This window comes from Festucalex cinctus, chromosome 3, assembly GCF_051991245.1.
Source record: "Festucalex cinctus isolate MCC-2025b chromosome 3, RoL_Fcin_1.0, whole genome shotgun sequence".
Lineage (NCBI taxonomy): Eukaryota > Metazoa > Chordata > Actinopteri > Syngnathiformes > Syngnathidae > Festucalex > Festucalex cinctus.
In genome coordinates this window covers 32,171,518-32,192,060 of record NC_135413.1, presented here as the reverse complement: position 1 = coordinate 32,192,060, position 20,543 = coordinate 32,171,518, and the positions used below count along the sequence as shown (strand labels likewise).

General features: G+C 39.7%; 1 protein-coding gene and 1 long non-coding RNA gene across 7 annotated transcripts in view; one reads left to right on the top strand and one right to left on the bottom strand.

Annotated features, from left to right (window-relative positions):
* Positions 1-2,020: 2,020 nt before the first annotated feature.
* Positions 2,021-18,600, bottom strand: LOC144016483 (uncharacterized). 2 transcript variants are annotated; one of them, XR_013282926.1, is made up of 6 exons: positions 18,227-18,600; positions 17,909-18,069; positions 17,261-17,340; positions 16,298-16,421; positions 12,032-12,134; positions 2,021-2,175 (listed from the first exon to the last, which is right to left on the bottom strand). It is a non-coding gene; the product is annotated as an uncharacterized LOC144016483 (long non-coding RNA). The 2 variants fall into 2 exon arrangements; XR_013282927.1 differs by lacking the exon at positions 2,021-2,175 and adding an exon at positions 5,094-11,330 and having other exon boundaries at positions 17,261-17,343; positions 17,902-18,069.
* LOC144016481 (uncharacterized) overlaps positions 5,066-20,543 on the top strand; it is a 33,604-nt gene continuing 18,126 nt past the window's right edge. For 3 of the 5 annotated variants that reach the window (XR_013282925.1, XM_077517677.1, XM_077517676.1), the window contains exons 1-2: positions 6,369-6,640; positions 18,258-18,521. Coding sequence is in view for 4 of the 5 variants with exons in the window: in XM_077517677.1 (XP_077373803.1) it covers positions 6,589-6,640; positions 18,258-18,521 (316 nt within the window). In the remaining variant the exon portion in view is untranslated. Of the gene's footprint in view, positions 5,143-6,368; positions 6,641-6,758; positions 6,913-18,257; positions 18,522-20,543 lie in introns of those variants that run through there. The other 2 variants (XM_077517679.1, XM_077517678.1) reach the window with 2 other exon arrangements.

Here is a 20,543-nt window from a genome sequence, read left to right as displayed (position 1 = left end):
GTCAGTAAACTGAGCCATGATTGGTTGTTACCTACTTCCTCTGCACAGGTGATGTCATCATCAGTCGACAGCAAGTAGAAAAAATACTTTTTAAAAATTTATTAATTGTACATGAAAAAATAATGTTACAATGTTACAATTATAGACAAAATATTCACTTTTTACAGCTGAAAATGGCTCAATGAGTCAAGTATCCCTTTAAAAAGTCATTTTTCTACTTAGTCGACTGATGATGACATCACCTGTGCTGAGGAAGTAGGTAACAACCAATCATGGCTCACCTGTTTTCTGAGGTTGGTCAGTAAACTGAGCCATGATTGGTCGTTAACTACTTCCTTCAAGCACAGGTGATGTCATCATCAGTCGACCCCAAGTTAGAAAAATGACTTTTTAAAGATATTAATCATGGAAAAATAATGGTTACCACATAATAGACCAAATATTAACTTTTATTGCTGAATAAAAAATATATCAACTCCTACACATGTTAAAACACATTGTAATGTATTAAAATACACTTATCGTATGACGTCACTTTTTTGGAAATGGGGAAATAAAGTAAATGTATTGTATATTTTAAGTCACCACAGCAAAATGTTTTGAAAAAAGTTGGATAGTTTCATGCTAACATATAATGTCAAATGCCATATATAGGCTAACGGAAATTAGCATAGTTGTGGACAAAAATCGGAATAAATGACACTTTTTATTGCCACGGGGAAAAAGTAAAAAAAACAACAACAACAAAGCGATCAAGCAGGCGTTCACTGTATCAAGCCAATGAAAGTGAAGGACCAAAAGCAGTGGAGGAGGAAAAAAAAAAAAAAAAAAGAAGTCAAAATTGTGTCACTGATAACGTTGATTTTACGTCCAAATAATATAAATAAATAAATGACTAAATAAAACTTTGCAAACGAGCACAACTTGCTGACTAACTCACAACCTCGAAGGAGGAAACTGAAGTCGAAATGTTGCCACTGTGGACGATGACGTTTTTGTCAACACTTGAAGTTCCCGTTTGAAACGGACACTCACGGGACACAACATTAGGAACACGCGCATAGCAACAAACTGCATCCAAGTCCAAACCCAAAGACTAAACTGAAGGACATTTTGATTTTTTGGAATTCTAAGTTAAGTTTTGTAAACATAAAATGTCGTTTCAGTTAGTTTTCGTTTTTATTTTATTTCGTTAACTAAATTGTTTTTTAACTTTAGTTTGTTTTCGTTAGTTTTAGTGAACTAAAATGATCTCGGTCCTCAATTGTGTTTAAAAAAGTAAATAAATAAAAAAGCAGATGCTCTTTAGCGTTCTCTTGGTAACGGCCATTTTCCACAAATTGGTGTGCAGGTGTACCTAATCAAGTGACCGTTGAGCGTCATTTCTATGTCAAATTAGCACATTTTTAACTACTTAACTGCACGGATGAAAAAAAAGAGCATCAAAAATATTTTTTATGTGTTTTCTAATCACATGGTGCATAATCACATCTGCCTCACATGTGAGGAGGTTCTGGGTTTGAATCCCGGCTCAGGCCATTTCTGTTTGTGTGGATTTTTTTGTGGGTTGCCCACAAAAAAAAAAGAAACATCCTTTGAAGGTCTAACTGTGAAGACTCGAAATGATCCACAGACTCGAATGGGAGATGGATGGATGGACATTTTTTTTTTTTAAATGTTGCTGTTGTTTTGGAGTGCAATCCACTACTCACAAACAAGTTTGTGATTTTGGTCTTTTGGGTGTCAGAAGGTCCAAATCTTCACAACTTCTTTTGAATAGTGCTTTTTTTTTCTTGTCTGTCTCCAAGCACTGTTTTTTTTGTTTTTTTTTGTAAGCCTTCTTGCGAGCGCGTTTGAAGGTTACTTGTGAAGCGACACCCGACGAGCGGACGGTCGTTGGCTGCAAAGGAGGTCGAGTTTGCGTCTTGTCCTGCTGCCATCTTGACTTCAAACTTCTGCTCAGCTCTGATAAGACGTCATCTCCTCTCCATGGGGACGAAACATCCAACTAACCCCCCCTAGTGGCTTACTTTTTTTTTTCTCTCTTTGTTTTATATGTGACTTATGTTGTTGGGTGAGGGCTTATACTGTGATTCTTTTTGTTTTGAAAGATAAAAAACAAAATAAAACCTGAAGGATGATGGGAGCACATTCCAGGAGGAGCTTAGCAATAAACTGAAAAAAAAATAAAATATTTATTGTTCATGTGCAGAGGTGGAAAAAGTCAGCCATGTAGAACATTTACAACATGAGCATTAAATGTAAAGACTTAAAAGTAAAATGTAAAATATGAATGCTCAAAAGTAGAGTCATCTGAAAAATGTACAGTAACCAAGTAGTTTTGTTTGATTACTTGCCAGTAATCAAATCCTAAAAAAAACAAAACGACAAAAAAAAAGGTACAAATATCTAACTTAAAAAAAAAATGTCCACAAGTATGGTTTGTACTTGATTACCTCCCAGTAATAGTACTACTAGAACTCTAAATACGGTAAAATACTCAAGTGCTAAAGTACTAAATCACCAGAAAACAAAAATTAATTGCAGTAATCAAGTATTTCTTGTCGGCGATATCTGAGTCGAAGTACTCAAACTCCTTAGGGAAAGATAAAAGTACAGACTTTGAAATGAAAATACATATTTGGGGTCAATTCTGACAAAAGCAAGCAAGCAATCAATATGGAGTAAAAAGTAACAGTCGTCAGAAAAATAATGACTCATGCGCGCCGAAAATCTACTAAAGTACAAATACTTTGTTACTTCCCCCACTACTGCTGTAACTCATGTTTACTTTTATTTTTCAACTGTTGGCCTACCGACTGAATCTATTTGCTTTGCGGTCAGAATAGAAGCGACATCGAAAACAAGTTGCCCACATTTTTGATAAAAAAAAAAAAAGAACCTTAGCCTAAGGGCTGCTTGTGGATGGCACTGGATTGTACAGGTGTACCTAATGAAGTGGACAAACTTTTTGTTTACGTGAACCGCTCACCACTGGTGCACTATTGTGACCAATCACTTGTATTTGATGTGCCTTTTGTCTTAAATTAAAAACTTTTTAATCAGCATAATACAGAGTATGACTTTTTTTTTTTCACTTCCCGCCCGTGCTGTGTTCTCTTAATTAGTTTTCAATACACGAACTTTGTTGAGAACGCATTAGAAAATAATAAACCCCGGGGGAGAAACGACCCAGCGGCCTAAATGACGTCACAAGCATCATGCCTCTCCTCCACCAGATGGCGCAAGTGTAGCAAGAATTAAGCCCACGTACTTGTGCTAAAAAAAATAAAATTGTACATCAATTTTCTTAACTGCGGACCATTAGTACTATTAGTATTAATTACATACTAACCAATTAATTGAAAAAAAAAAAAAAAAAGTAGGTATGGCGGGAACTGTGAAATTGTTTTGCTTGACAGCAAAGGAATATTGAAATTGTTTTATTCACCAGCCTGTCTTACAGTTCGCGTTATCTTGATTCGTCGTCCTCGGGAGAAATTTGTCCTGGCGCAAGGTACAGCTAAAATATATAAAAACAAACACACGTCATCAAGTCAAGGCAGTTTTTAGTGCTAATTTACACAACACGTTAGCGATGTAATGCCAACCTGCTTGTGCTGCAGTAAATTAATATTTTACAGCTACAAAACTGACTACAAATTATAATTATTGCGAACGTGTACTTGGTTTTCATCTTTAGAAATTAATTTAATACATGAATGAGGCTTTAGGGTTGATTTAAAAAGTGTATATTTACATTTATAAACGGGATAAAAATTAAGGACGTTTGAAAGTGTCGCAAAGAAGTGACGTCTTCTAGCAGCAGCCAATAGGAAAGCGCCTCTAGATGACGTCCCCCCCAGCACATTTTGTGTTTTTGACTTTATGCTGCATTCAAAGAAAGTGGGAAAGTCGGACTTCATTCCAAGAAGTACGCACGGGAACGCCCCTTTCGAGTTGTGACGTCGGGAGAAAAAAAAAAAAAAGGATCCGACTTCACCGACCGGTACTTTTTAATTTGTCGATGGATGGTTGCGTTTAAAATGGGGGAGGGGCGGGAAATAAACTACAATAAACCCTGGGGTGGCTATACGTGTACAGTTTAAAAATGTTTCTTGCTTTGGCTGCTTCCATTTTTGACAGGTTTGGCCGCTGCCGGTGCAGAATTTGGCAACAGCTCCATGATGACAGCCACAACACCGCAGGTAAAGGTGCCACCTTATAAACCCCAGGGGCCCCAAGCAAGAAGGGTCCACCTGGCGGCCATTCGTAGTGCGTCATTTCAAAATTGCACACTAAAACTTGACATTTGGGACTCAAACCCGGAACACATTATAAAAGTCTACACACCCCTGACCAGCTTTTTTAGGATCAAACATGAAACCACAATAAATCATTTCCTAATTTCATAATTTGTCTGAGATGGGGCAATAAAAATAAACTGAGATCATTGCATAAGTGTGCACACCCTTCTACAACAAAGCCACACTCGCTGAGCTTGGAGTGAGGTCGAGAGTTTGAGAGACAAAAAAAATAAATAAAATAAATAAAAAGCAGACGTTGCATTTACTGTTTTTTTTTTTTTTTTTTTTGCCTGAATGCGAGCGTTTGTGTTCCACGCTGGACATTCCTTGTGGGCGTCCCGCCCGTCCATTTGACAATTTGCACAAAACAAAGACGCTAGTATGAGAGCAGTGGCGAGAGAATGGCGTTTTTTTTTTTTTTTTTTTTTTTTTACTTTAAGTAAAAGGATTCCAATGAGTATTGTTCTCAGTATTTGTTCTTTTTCATCCAAAGTATCAGCACTTCTATGTAAGTAAAGAGTGGGACAATTTTAGGGCCCAAAAAGAAGCATCGACACGACTTTCATCTCAGGTGCAAGCTGAGTAGGCGTCACTTTTTTTTTTTAAAAACATTTCCTCTTTCAGCTGCAGTGTCATGTGTGACTGGATTGTGTGTGTGTGTACAAAGTACTTCCTGCTTGTCTGACAGCGTTCTGACGCGAATATCTTCTTTCCAGGGCCACAAAGCGCAGCAGAGAAGCGGCCCTCCTAATAAACCCCACTGACCCCCCCCCCCCCATTCCACACTGACGTCTTTTTCGGACTCTTTTGTGGCGAGATCCAGAGCGGCAAAAAGGTGAGAAACGCAAGAAGTCGACTGCTGCTGCTCTTGTGAATGAAGCAGTCAGCACAAAGAGAGAGAAAAAAAAAAGGGGGGGGCCTGACTGGTTGATGAACATTAATGTGAGTTACTATACTGCCTCTGGAAATCATTACTGCAGTTCAAAGTCCTTTTTGGCCTTGCAGGTTGTGAGCAGGAGAAAAAAGAAAGAAAAAAAACATGCTGAGGAAAGCAAAGATTGCGTCAGACATAAGTCGTCGAAATGTAAACGTGCAACAAATCTGTCTTTGGTTAAAGGCGGGGTCTTCCGTTTTCACTCAGGAAAATGCACTATATAAATATAACCATCAACTCCTTCTCAATCTTCACCTCTGGGCTTCTGTTAACGTGTGGTGGTGATTCTTTCCTCAACGACCCCCCCAGCCTGTATTCTGCCATTTTCTGTTTGTTTTGTCAACAGCGGGACGTTTTTTGTGGGCAGACAGTTGTTTACCCCTCCAGCCAATCGCAAAGCAGGGAGTGGCGGGGGGGCGTGTCACTCACTGTTGCCAGACGGGGCCGGACGAATTTGTCGGCTGCATGACGTCACTCCCGCCGCAACTTGACAGCACACACGCATTTTGTTTTTCACTCACTCACTCACACAGTGAGTTGTACATGATAAATAATGAAGTTACCACGTTAATTATAGACAAAATATTAACTCTTTACTGCTGAATATTGTTCAATGAGTCAAGTATCACTTTTAAAAAATAAAAATGATTAAAAAAAATGAATGCAAAAATAAAATAAAACGAAAAAAATGAATAAAAAAATAAAATAAAAATAAATAATAATAATACAAAAAAAACAAAAAACTCCCCCTGACAAAGAGCGCCACTGCCACCTACAGCAGCGGATGTGCAATTGCACTTTATTCAAAGTATTCTCATCCCCCTTCCCCACTATATTTGATTTGCTCCGTCTTAAGATGCTCAACATCAGTCCGCTTGCGTCACAATAGACGCCAGCTGGTAAAAATAGGAACCAGAACGTCGGCTGAAAAGAACAGAACAAAAATAGTACGCAGCGACTAAAACACGAGAGAGAGAGAGAGCAAAAGGAAGAAGGAATTTTGTCGTCTGGCAAGCAAAGCGGCATCTTTCCCCCACCACTCGACTCCTCCCCCTCGCATCCCCTCTCGGCATCGCTCCCACGCTCCGTGGCCCCTCCCCATTTCTCCCCAGCTGCAGCCTGTACGTAGACGAGCGTGCGTGCGTGCGTGCGTGCGTGTGCTGCGTTCCCGTGCGTGTGAGGACTTGATGCCGAGCGCTCGCTCTTGAGTTTCTTTCTCTCTTTCGTTTGCCTGCCTGCAGCTGGGGCGGCCGTGCGGCGCCTTCCGTGACCTTCTCCGTCGCCCACACGCTCGCCTTTATTCTTATTATTATTTTTTGTTTGTTTGCGCCTGTGCTGCCGCAGCCGATGGATGGCTTGCGCTTACCTCCGCTCATCGAGGAGGCTTTGGACGCCACAGGTAGCACATATTCGTCATTCGCCCCGTGTGTGTGCGTGCGCGCGCGGTGATGTTGTGCTGGTGGGCTATTTTTAGCAGGCGAGTGAAGGAAGGATGGATGGATGGATGGATGGATGTGGATCGAGGAGGTGTGGGAGGAGAGAGGAGGAGGTCAGGTGATGAGGAAGGAGGGGAGATTAAAGCGAGAGCTCATCTGTATCAGGCGAGCAGACAGACGGACGGACGGACAGATGTGGCGATGGATTGATGGCGTGCAGGTGACACACTGGCAGGTAAACGCAGGCTCACTTTGATGCTTGACGCTCGTGTTTTCAAAGCCGTTTGTTGGTGACGGACAAGGGCGACACGAAAAACGACTCGGACGCTTGGAAATGAACTTTGGAAAGAGGAAGGGGTCCAGTCAAGGAAAAATAAGTGAAAAAGTGGTGCTAATCTGGTGAACTTCTACTTTGTCTTTTTAGCAGTTTGTTGGGTTTCCATCAGGGGTACAAAAAACGACTCTAAAAAGATTTGAAATGAACATTCGACAGAGGAAGGGTCGAGGAAAAATAAGTGAAAAAGTAGTGCTGATCTGGTGAAGGCGACACAGAAACTACTCGGGTGGTTTTAAATGAACCTTCTCCAGTGAAAGGGTGAAAAAAGAGGTGCTAAAATGGTGAACTTCTATGTCGTCATTTGTCTTTGTGTTTTTAGCAGTTTGTTGAGTTTCCATCAGGGGTACGCAAAAACTACTCAGATGGTTTTAAAAGAACGTTCGGCAGAGGAAGCCGACAGGGTCAAGGAGAAAGAAGTGAAAAAGTGGTGCTCATCTGGTGAACTTTTGTCTACGTTGCAATTTGTGTTTGTGTCTGTCGCAGTTTGTTGGTGTTCTTACACAAAAAACTGCTCAGTTGGTTTCATCGGAACTTTGTGGAGAGGAAAGGCAAAGTTCAAGAAAGAATTCATGAAAAATGATGCTAATATGGTTCACTTTTGTCAACGCTGATTCAATAGTTTTGGTCCACAATTTCTTAGTACTTTTTTTTATATTTTTTTTAACAATGTAGTCCAGACTACATTTTTGTGGCCCTAAACATGAAATTTTGGAGGTCACACTATGTAAGTTGCCTTGCACTGTTAATACTCACACTATTCATTTTCACTACAATAATGTCAAGTTCAAGTCTTAGTCTCACTAAATAAAAAAAACTGCTAAATTTACAGATGGCACAGGTGTGAATAGATGGAAAATTTGATGTCTCAAATTTGAGGAGCAATCACCTTTGCAACTTTTCGGTCATGTCTTCATCACTGTGTTGATGTGAAAATTACTTGGTTGGCTTCATAAATACTGCAAAAAAAAATAAAAAAAATTCAGTGACAACTACAAATTGTGAATATCTAGGTGGTGTATAATGATTTGATTGATTGACGGCTGTGCTGTAGATGCATATATGCAAATTATATTAAAAAACAAAAACAAAACCAGTAGTACAGGAAGAATAGTTTTGCCACATTCTGAGATTTTTACAGTATTCTTTCTGCTACTTTCTGTCATGTCTGGGGTCACGCCAGGGTCAAGTTTGAGTTCATGACCGTGAGGTCAAGTGTTGGTTTTGAACTGATGTAACCATCATCTGGTTTCAAGTGGAAAAGCGCGATGTGATGTTTCAACTGGTTTTATGCTATGTGATGTCATGAGCTTTGTGATGTCAATCTTTAATCCTTTACTTAGTCACAACCAATCAGATCGATTCACTGTCTGTTGTAGCGTTCTGAGAAGTGTTTGTCGGATTATTACCACTGTTGCTCTGTGCAACTCTCTTTGTTTCTCGTCTAGTCAAGTTTGTTCCACGCCTCTCGATGTGAATAAAACAGTTCAAATCTTATTTGTGTCTGCGCTTTGGGATCCAACCTTCAGCACGTGACTCTTTCTACTCATAGCCGTTTGTTGGTTTGCGAGCACGAGCCCACCAAAACGACTCGGTTGATTTGAAGTGAACGTTGCGGAGGGCAACGAGGCAGAATTGGTGAAAAAAGTGGTGCAAGTCTGGTTGACGTAACATTCTGATGGCGTGACGTCCTCACCCGGATCTTTGCAGAAGTTAAATGCTTCGGAAAGTTTTCATATTTTGAGCGTGCGTGCGGGCAAAAAGATCAACAGATACTTTGAGAATGCGTACGTTGTTGTTGTTTTGGGTGCAAGTGAATGAGGAAGTATCTTTTATCTGCTTTTGATAGACACGCAGACTGAGTGTGTGTTTATCAGGAGGATGTTTATTAGCGCATGCGGTGGTCTGTGGGGGAGACAAAAAAAAAAACTCGGGTAGGTCAATAACTTGGTAAACTGTGTCAAGCTTGCTTGCTTCCTTTTCCTGTGAGCAGCAACGTCCTGCCACAAACTTGTATTCGATTCACGCCTTTTATAATTGCACGTTTAATGATTTTAATTGCTCTCTAATTCCGTTCTGCGCTTTTCATAACAGCGAGAAAGAAATTCCTTCTTGCTTTTGACGTGCGTCGTCTTGTTGTCGACTCCAACGGCGCCTCGTTTGTTTTTTTTTGCGTCCGAGCAATAAATTGTTATTAAGATTAAGTTTTTTTTAAGGGACGTTTGAATGTTGTGCGACTTTTCAAGGCCGGACGTGCAACTAATGCAAGTTGCTCGCTTGTTTCTTCTTTTCTTTCTCGACTTCACATTCCAGTTGAAGAGCAGGACAAAAAAAAATGTTCTTGTCTTTTTTTTTTTTATAATGAAAAAACAAATGGTGGTGGGGCGCAAACCACAAACATACCATACATGCTACATAGCAGGAAAACGACACCGCGCTCTCCCTTCTGACTTTCCAATTTGGTTGGAGTCTGACTTAGTATTTTGTTGACCATTGTTTATTGTAATCTTCCAGCAGTGGTGGATGGTCAGGGCCAGCAAGGCTGCACTCCGCTATCACATGTACTACAGTTTAGGAGTGTGACAATATATCGATAACGCGATAAATCGTGATACTCTGTCTTCCGATAGATTATCGATACGCCTACGCAAGTATCGCGATATTTGTAGTTAATATACAGCCACTATAACGGCTCCATTGTTCATTCCTTATTGTGCAATTACTTGGCGGGCCACTAGGGGGAGCGCCTGACAAGAGTGGTGGGGAAATGGACGCAAGTCTTCAGGCGAAGAAGACTCATAAGCTTACTTTGACTTGTGGAAGACATTTTTATCTGTCCAGCAACTGACTCACTTTTGCAAACGTTTCTATGAAAAATGTGCCCTTACCCAGGCAGAAAAAAAACACACCAGGCACCAAAGAAACAACAACAACAACAACAACAACTAAAATCACCAAACAGACGGGATCATGCCAGGATTAAGTCGGGCAAATCCTTAATGAAGGTCCATGAGCCAAATGGACGACTTTCAAGTGACCAATATCGCTTTGGTTAAAAAGCTGCATGTCGAAAATGTAACTACACAAACACAAATGATATTGTCCGACAATCACACACAAGTAAACAAACACACTGCAGTTGCATTCCGTAGTTTCATTCAATTTGGTCGGAATTGATGATCAGCCAACATTTTTTTTCCCAATTGAACACCGTATCCAAAAAATCACCTGCAATAAACCGGGATGTGTATTGAAAACAGCACCACCCGCTGGCCACGTTTGTGCATTGCAGTCTCGCTGCCAAGTGCAGATTTGACATTTGCAAGCTGTTTGTTGTGTTTTCCCTGCTACCGGCCACCATATTGCGCCTCCTACGCGTATGAGCCACCGAGCGGCTCCCCGCTTTCCCACTCAACGTCTCTCCGCAGCGCCTACACTCACACACGCGCAAAAACGCACTCCAGCCAACCTTTTTCACCTGCCTGAGCCCACATTGATCCACTCCTGGCCTCCACTTTCCCCGCACTTCTCTCCAGTGTGGTGCCCCCCCCCAACATGTTGTGAGAAGCGCCAACATCCCCCACATGGTGAATTTCTCAGGCCTCTCCGGGACTAATAAACAGCAGCCGAGTTGGCGCAGCGGACACACTTTGCGGCGGCTTGAGCAGCAGAAATCTCTTCAAAACATGGCGGCTGCGAGTTTCTCACGGAGGGAATGCGGATGAAAACAAACCTTGGAGGGCCCTCGAGGCACCCCCGTTTCTTTTTTCTTTTTTTCTTAGCCTGCACCAAGTCTCATTATCAACATTATCAGGGGAAAAATCACATAAATCAAACTGTTAAACAAATGCAATAAGCAGAGATGCTGATTAATAAATGTAATAATGTGTTTGACGAATATAAATTGGCTGTAACAAGTTTTGCTTTGACCGACCAATCAGAAGACGGAAAAATGATGATGTCGTCAGGCTCTGTGAGGACCGATGACAAATCAGATTGACGGGCTTTGGGGTGGAGGATTGGAACCGTCACTTGCCTTTGGTGCCGGTTGGCGTGGGTTCGCTTCTCCACCTGGGAGACCATGTTGGTTTGCGTGCGTGATTGTGTGAGTGAGTGCCAAAAAAAAAAAAAAAAATCGGATTGATTGAAGTTGTAGTCCCGTCACTAATACAATGAACTCTAGGTTGTTAAATGGCGGATTTGGTGTATTCCGGGAGGTGTCTGGAACGGGGTCGTCAAAAATATGGCCCACGGGCCAGAACAAGCCTGTCAGGGGGTCCAATATGGCCCGTGAGGACACAACACAATCCAATTTTCCACTAAAATTGAAAAAAAAAAAAAAAAAGTTACTAATTTTGTCCACTGGAGGTCGCAGTGACAGCCACTTAAATGAGATTTTTGTTACTCAGGATATTGATTGAAGACATTTCATTACATAATAATAATAATAATAATAATAATAATAATAATAAATTATTGTTACTCAGGATATTGATTGAAGACATTTGAGATTACTTAATAATAATAATAATAATAATAATAATAATAATAATAATTGCCCTGCGATTGGTTGGCAACCAGTCCAGGGTGTCCCCCGCCTACTGCCCAGAGCCAGCTGAGATAGGCGCCAGCACCCCCCGCGACCCTTGTGAGGAATAAGCGGTCAAGAAAATGGATGGATGGATGGATAATAATAATAATAATAATATTATTATTATTAAAAAATAAAGATTTTTGTTACTCAGGATTTTGATTGAAGACATTGCAGATTACATAACAACAACAATAATAATAATAATAATAATAATAATATCAAAAGAGAAAGAAAAGATTTTTGTTACTCAGGATTTTGATTGAAGACATTGCAGATTACTTATTATCATCATCATCACCACCAAAAAAAGAAAGAAAAGATTTTGACCTGTTGTCTAATGACCCCACCCACATACTGGTCCAGCCCACTCGAGATCAAATTTGAGTGAAAGTGTCCACTAAATGAAAATTGATGTTAAAGTCCTACCGCAATATGGACGCTTTCCTCTCGCTTTCCTTTCCGTGTGGCTCCAACCCGACGCTCACACGCCGAGCGGTGGCCTCGTTCTGGCCTCGGGTGATGTAAAAAGCTGGAAGAAGAGATTGGTGTCAGGTGGGAGGCACTGATTTGATCTTGCTATTCATATCGGCAAAGCGAAGATGAATCCGCTCCCGTGTGAAGACACGTTTGTGTTTATTTGCGCACGCTCGTCTAATGAGGCCCGGCGATAACGCAGCCGCCGGCATGCGTATTTATTCCAGTGACCCACTTGGTCTTACTTCCAAAAGTGCAAAGATGTTCCTCCCTGAGAGATGCCGATCATCCGCGGCAACAACAAGCTCATTTCGCCAGGGTGACTTGCTGCAAGTGTGCGTACGTCACCGCGGCGACCGCATGATCGTCATTTTTACGAGCGGGGCGCAACAGATGGAGCACTCGTCAGATGACTTCATTCTCGAGATATTTTACTCCCGTCCCTCATTCTGCCTTTTTTTTTTTTTTTTATAATATCCCCCCCAATTTCTCCCTTCCTATTCCAATGAATACAGTTTGCCAGTGCAGCTCCATCGCTCGCAGGTTCACTTCAAAGATGTGCATAATGCATGACCTCCCACACCAGAATACGGTGTGTGCGTGTATGTGTTTGCATGCTCATTCGAATACTTGCCCATGTATTAAATAAAGAAGGCTTCACACATAATAGGATCATCATCATCATCATCAGCAGCAGCAGCAGTGGTCCAAGCTTGAATTGGTGCCCCGTGTGAGGCCCCGCTTAAAGCGTCACTTTAGCCCTGACAAGTTCATGATAGTTAATGATAACTGATTCAATATTTCCGTGAACAAAATTGAAAATGCTTTTAATAACATCACCATTATTAGCACTTAATAATTCAGTTAATGGTACGCCATTATATTGTCTATATATTGATAAAAACATTTTTTAAGATAGAAATATTGTAACTTGCAGGAAGTAATGTATATTTGTATTTTTGTAGATTAGAAACGGGGGTGGGATTAAATAAATTTTCTTCTTCCCACTGTTTCAGGCAGAATCAAATTTTCCTCTTTTTTTCCCTCTTATTTATTTATTTATTTTTTCTGTTCATTATTATTATTATGAAACTACAGTATGACTTGTTGCTGCTGTGTTCAACTGTACACTATTGCCTGAAATAAATGAAAATGATGATGATGAAGAAAACTACAACTAACTGAAACTACATCTTATGTTTATAAAACTACTTAAAACTATAATTTGATAAAATAATAAATGTTTTTAATATCTTGCACATCCACAGCACAACAACCCAATTGTGTATTTACGGACATTTGTTAGTGTCATCCAGCAGGGCAACTTGGGAAAACCCTCACCTGCCAAAGTAGGGTTTTAAACTAGGGTTAGTGTCTCAAAAAGTATGGTTTCAAACTCGGGTTAGGGTTTCAACTTTCAAACTAGGGTTAGAATTTTAAAAGGTTCTAAAGTGGTAAAAGTGTTTCAAAAGTAGGATTTCAAACTCAGGTTAGGGTTAGGTTTTTAAACGGGGGCTTAGAGTTTCAAATTTGGGTTTTGAAGTAAGGAAAGGGTTTTAAACTAAGGTTAGGGTTTCAAAGTAGGATTTCCAATTCAGGTTAGGTTTTCAATTTAGGGTTTCAAAGCAGGGGTGTGCAGAGGGTTGGGCGAAGAGGGTCAGCAACCACCTGACGGTGCAGGTGGCATCCACAGCAATCAAGAATGACTATTGAATTTTTATTATTTGATTATTATTATTAGTATTAGTATTATTATTAATTCAATCTCTGGTGTAATAACCTTATTTATTGATTGATTGAATTTCTATTTTTTCTTTTATTTTTACTATTATTATTAATTCAATCTCTGGTGTAATAACCTTATTTATTGATTGATTGATTGAATTATTTTTTATGTTATTATCTGTTCTTATTGCTGCTGTACATGTAAATTTCCCAGAGGGAGCCATCCCAAAGGGTTCAATAAAGTCAAGTCTAAGTCTAAGTCTGGTTTGTGTCGTCACATATGACACAAATTTCAAATGTTTTTCTGTCAATCAACTTGACACGTAAATGATGTGGAGCGTCGCCCGCGTACTTGAACGTTTCTGTACGTTCCTTTCTGGTGCTGTCACGTAACGATCCAATTATGTACGCTGAAATTCTTTCCTCCTTGAGCTAACCTGCTCAAATCCCGCATTGTGCGACGTGACGACATTTTCATTAGCGCTCGCTAAAAACTCGCCGAACCCGCGCGGTCACCAAATTGGCAAGGAAACAAAAACGTCTTTTCTTTTCTGGGCCCCCGTTGAACGTTTGAATTTCATGTCGGGCAAGTCGACAAAGAAGGCTGCTTGTTGCGCTGCGACAACGCGCGCGTGACGCCTCGTCAGGATTATTACACAAGAATGTCCCGCGGACGGACAAAGCCGCTCTCGCTCTTTCTCTCCTTCGTTCTGTTTTCCGCGCTCGTCACGTTCCACGGCTGCAGGCGGGACTTTCCAAACTGCTCGCGATTGCGTCCGATGTGATCACAAGGAAGCCGAGAGAAAAAGTGAGGCCATGAAGACAATAAACTGATGGCAATAAATCAAACACAATTTCAAGGATTTGATAGCAGGATCTTGTTTGAATATCGCCTGCTGTTAGCGAAAAATCTCCACTTTTTATATGAATCAACCCCCCCCCCCCCCCACAAAAAAAGAACTATATGTTTGTTCAACCTAGGCAACGCAATTCAAGTTATGGGCAAAAATTAACGTGTGTTTATAGTATAGATTTTTTTTTTGGGGGGGGGGGGGGGGGGGGGGGCGTTTATCAAATTATGACACAGGAGGTGTTTCGGCCCGACGCCAATGATATGTGAACGACTTCATTTTTTATTTATTTATGTATTTATTTTTTATTATACACTATTTCCCTATATCACTTTTCTTTATATTTCTTTTATTGATGCCAAAATATACATTCATATTAACTCATTCAAACCCAAAAACGTGTAAATGTTATTTCATACTTTGTTCTTTACTCCCAAAAACGTTTTTATACATTTTTATTATTATTATTTTTTTATAATTTTTTTTAATGCAAGAGCATACAGAAGGCTTTGATACAGCTTCTGACATGAGTGGGTGGCTTAAAGAAATGGCAGTTATTTAAAAAAAAAATAGCAGCAGGTGGCAGCAGAGTATAAGAGATCAGCCAGGGCCATGTTGCAACAAGCTCTTTTTGACATTGTTTTCACCAGAAATGTGAATATTGATGAAAATTAAACTATATTCTAATGCGAATTGCTGCAAAACAAAAACCAAAAACGGATAGAAACATACTTTTTTTTTTCCTGATGAAAGAAGAAACTTTAATCTTTCTCTTGGTGTTTTTATAGCAATAGAACACTAAATTCTGTGGGCCTCACAAAATCAGTCCAAATCCAGTAAAACAGCTGGGGGCAAAAGGGGGAAAATGGTTGGAAGTGAATGAGTTAATTGATTACATAATCAATATTGTATACTTATACTACTAGATCTTCAAATAAGTGTCAGTCTCCAATTTCCCTGCATTGTGTAGTCACTTGCCACTTTTATGATTCTTTACGACAAACTCATTACGTCAGCGTCAAAATTTAATGACAAAATAGTCCGAAGCGCACACGTGGCCCCTCAAGGGCCACGTTGCGGAAATGAAGTCGCTTGTGCAAGGAAGGAAAGATGGCAAGCGAGCGAATATGACGCCTAATTGTGATGGAAATTGTTCCATCTCACAAAAAGTGCTGGTGACGGTAAGGTGGAGAAATAATTACGGCGAGAAGGACAAGAAAGAATCCCCCCGAGTGGAGATTACATCTGCGACACTCACTTTTAATTAATCCTCCTGCTGCACTCGTCCTTCGTGGCGTCTTTGCCGACGCTCAGCAAACTGAGCGAGATTAAAGACAGGAAGTCGGACACTTCATTAGGAACAACGAGAGCCGGATGACAAATTCAAGACGGAGCAAACGTGTCAGGAGGTGACGTCAACCACAACAATAAACACGTTCAATTTACAGAATATCAAGTACAGAAAATAAGTCGGATCGATAGGATTTTCAACTTTACGTGGTTAAGGCAGTACAGTGAAAGAGAATAGCTATGATGCTAACAATTGTTCGGCAACACAGCCTAATGCTAACACTTAGCTGGGCTAACAAATAAGAGCCAGCGTCTCATGAAGCAACACATGCAGACAGATAACAATACTCACAGCATATATTCTTTATCCTCTGCAAAGAACGATTATGAATATTCCTGCAGCGTACTGAGGATTTGTGAGCGTCTCTCCATGCGTATCCGTATGTCGGGCTTGTACTGCCCCCAGGTGGACAAGGCTGCACACGAGCAGAAGAACAAAACGTGGCAAAAAGATGTTATTTCTTTTGCATTCTATTGAATTATTTCATTACTTTGTTGTTTTTTTAAATAAAATACAATTCTAAAGAGAGATTTTTTTTTTTATTATAACACATTGCAAACATTTTGCTGAATTTTTATAGGAAGCTGAGAGGGTTGAATAGCATTTCCATTCATTTCAATGTGGAATGACGACTTGAGATGATTTGGAGTTGTTGTTTTGAATGCAATGTTCACTGATGCGGTGGGACCCCCCCCTTAAATTTATTCTAATCCCCCCTCACGGACTTGTAGTTTGGCTGAACATCAACGCCTCCGCCTTTGCTCTTCTTCTCCCATGATCACGCAACAGCTGCGCATGATGTCATCTTTTTGGTGCGTCTAGTAGATTTCGGGGGTGTGCAAACTTTTGTGCTCAAGGGCCACTTGTGATTTTTAAAAGGCGCATTCGTAAATGTGGCGGACATTGTTCCAAGTGAAAATGTGCATGGACCCCTCATCGATGCAAATGAAAAACTATTTTGATGCGCTTGACAAAAATTCATTACATATCATTATTTAAACTAATTAACTAGTAATTTAATGAAATCAATACACAAAATTGTATTGAATGTGGATCAATTATTAAATGAAATAAATCAATAAAAATAAAAAATATGCATTTATTTAGATAATTAAGTCACAATCCTTGAGAGAGAGAGCAGAGCAAAATGGACTGATTTTTTTTTTTTTTTTTTTTTAAATTAAATTCCATTTCCAATCACGTAATGGGAGGAGATGTTTGTCACATGTGCTGAATGGTCGCCTGCTTACTTACTATTGACTTGCATTGCTGAGCGGTGATTCATCATCGTGACCTCAGCGTGCCAAAATGCATTCTCAGCTCACTCACGCCACCTGCTGGACAGAAAACATAAAAACACATTGTTGCTGTCTAAATAAAAAAATAAAAAATAGAAAATCCTAAACAAGCAATATGTCACACAGTAGTTGCCACGACTACTACCTTTGTCCTTCTTGCTCCCATATTTTACTTGATTTTGGCAGATGGCAAATATTTTTGGCACATTAGCGACACGATCTTTTAGCATGAAGTATCCGCTACAAGCATTTACTCACATCAGCAAAAGGTGCAATAACCAACCAGGATTTTAACTTTGGCCACAACAATGTGATGCGGGATTCAGACGTTTTTAAAAGGAAAAAGAAAAAACCTTTCCATAGTTAGAAGCAGGGTTATTATAGTTTTGGAATTTTTCCATGTCACACGTTCGCTCCCTCTATTTGATGGCTTATAAGTCTGCATTGACACAAAGTATGAAAATGACATGAATACAAAAAATGTACCCAAGACTTTGGTCTTTCTTCTGGTATATTTTTTGTTTATCTATGATGTATTGATTCCACGCAATATATCAAAGTATAAAAAGTGACACAACTGTCGCCGGTCTCCCCTACTTTTTACCGCATCTGTTTGAAATCTCATTTGCGTGCTCGCGCCTCACTCCGAAAGCGTCTTCGCTTGGCTTGACGTCGTCCCGCCGTCTCCGTCTTGGCTCCATTCTGTCAAGCCATGATGAAAAGGTGGGCGCCACTTTTGAATATTCAAAACGGGGGCCTCGGCTGCTGCACACAAAAAAAAGAAAAAGAAGAAGAAGATTCAAAGGCGCTTTCATCACAAGAGGGTGCTATTGATTTAAAAGACAATCGCGCGGCTTCCTTTCAAGCAGGCCCCAACAAAAGCGTGGAGGCGAGCGAGCGAGCGGGCGAGCGACGTCGTCACCTCACCGCCCGCTTTTCATGTCTCCTTCCAGATGATCTGAGCGAGCTGAAAGCCGACAGCAGCCCCGCCGCCGTGCTGGAGGGGGACGAGGACGAGAAGGTGGAGATGGAGCGCGAGCGGGCCGGCAAGGACGAGGACGAGGAGGACGAGGAGGACGGGGACGGGAAGGAGCCCACCGAGGAGGAGGAGCAGGAGCTGGAGGAGCTGAGGGCGCAAGTCCTGCAGCTGCTGCTGGAGCTGGAGGACGCCCGGGAGACGTCCAGCAAGCACCACGACAGCTTCCTGGAGCTGCAAGGTGAGACGCGATGCAACATGGAGCCACTGGGTGGCGCTGTTTGCCTTTGTATACAATCAACAGTGTGGGAGATGTCATTTCGTTTTAGTCCTCCTACTCATTACAGCTCAATTTGAAAAGGATACTTGACTCATTGAACAATTTTCAGCAGTATAAAGTGAATATTTTGTCTATAATTAATGTGGTGATTTCATTATTTTTCAAGGTATTAATTGTACATGAAAAATAAGGAAGATAAGATTTTATGTATTCTGAATCACACAACAAAACCATCACACGACTGACATCCGTTAGCTTAATGCTAACCACCATACATTGGGCTAATGAATCGCATCCATGTCTCGGTAGCAAGTTATGTATTAATTTCAAGTTATTATTTTTAAATTGGTGAATAATTGATTTACTAATGCTTTTGACTTTTGAAAAGGAAAATTCAAAATTTGCAACCATCGCTACTTTACCGAAACGCCCAGTTTATGTCGTTTGCGGCTGCGGATACAGAGACCACATTAATCCACTATTGATACTTTTATATACTAAAAACTTTCAAATGTAATGAATTGATGGAGTTTAACCATCTCGAAATAATGTTTAAAGCACATCATGAAAGTTTTTAATATACAAATTTAATTTAAAAACGGGAAAATGAGTATAAATGAAGAGGAAGAAATATTTTCTCCAAAACAAAATATAGAACAAAACAAAAAGGATGTATTTCAACTCACGGCGTCAGTTTACAATCTGGATTGTAAAACAAAATCATCTCAGCCTATTTGTAGTTTTAAAAACTTGACCAAAGCTCAATGACTGGAAAAAATACTGAATTATTATATAGAATTGTTATATTGAAGATGTCTTGACCACTCGCTGTCATTTACTTTGTGCTGATTATTTTGTTGTTGTTGATTAGGGGCAGATAACATAAGTTTGACTTCTTTCTGTCCCTTTTCATTTCTCTCTTTTTTTTTTTAAGGAATGAAATAAATTGAATTGAATTTGTAACGAGGATCTTTCAATCTATATTAGGGGTCTCAAACTCAATTAATGTGGAGATGGAATATGAACGTGTCTCAAGTATTCCACAACAAAAAAGGGTTGAAGTATTCCACAAAAAATTGCAGCTCATTAAATCTTTATCCATCCATCTTCTCAATCTTTATTAATAACAGTTGAGAAACTGAACAAGAGTGGATATCTGATTTTTTTTTTTTTTTTTTTTTTGAGCACCACTTGACATTTTCGGTGCCAAACTTTCTCTTTACAGCATATTTTGAAAAAGGCATGACAGGATATTCTTGGATATTTTTTTCCCTTCACTTCAGAATTACATTTCGCCAAAAAGCTGTCATGAGCCTCAGCTATGTTAACCAATATTTAATTGCTATTAAAAAAACAACAAAACAAAACCCATAACCACACAAACGCCCAGGACAACGACACGACAAAAATAAATACATAAAAATAAATACATAAAAAAAACTCTGGTGAGAGATCACTACCTTTGATTCTTATTTGTTATCAATAGCAAGCTGTATTTTTTTTAAAATACTGTACCTATATTAGAATCGAAATATGATCTCCCCACAAAACATCCCAGACTGAACAAAAATTAGATTTTTTTTAAATAAAATTAAATCGAATAAAATGTTTTTTTTAATTTTATTGTAACTTATTTTTTGTTAAACTTGTAATGTGTTTATGCTTACATGTTCAAAACCAATAAACCAAATAAATAAATCAACATGAATACAATTATCAACATGTTCAAATGAATTTACATACATGGGAAAGAGACTTTTATATTGCCAATATGTGTTCTATTATGAATAAGAATGTATTTTTTAATGTATTGAAGTCAAATTGCTGAACAAAGAAGCGCTAGTTAGCTAACTAGATGTACCTGTTACATGTGAGTAACTTGTATTCATTTCGTTAACGCCTAAACGTAACATATTACTGTAACACGCTACCCCAAAACATTATAAATTCGATAATTTGAACACAAACATTATTAACGTGTGT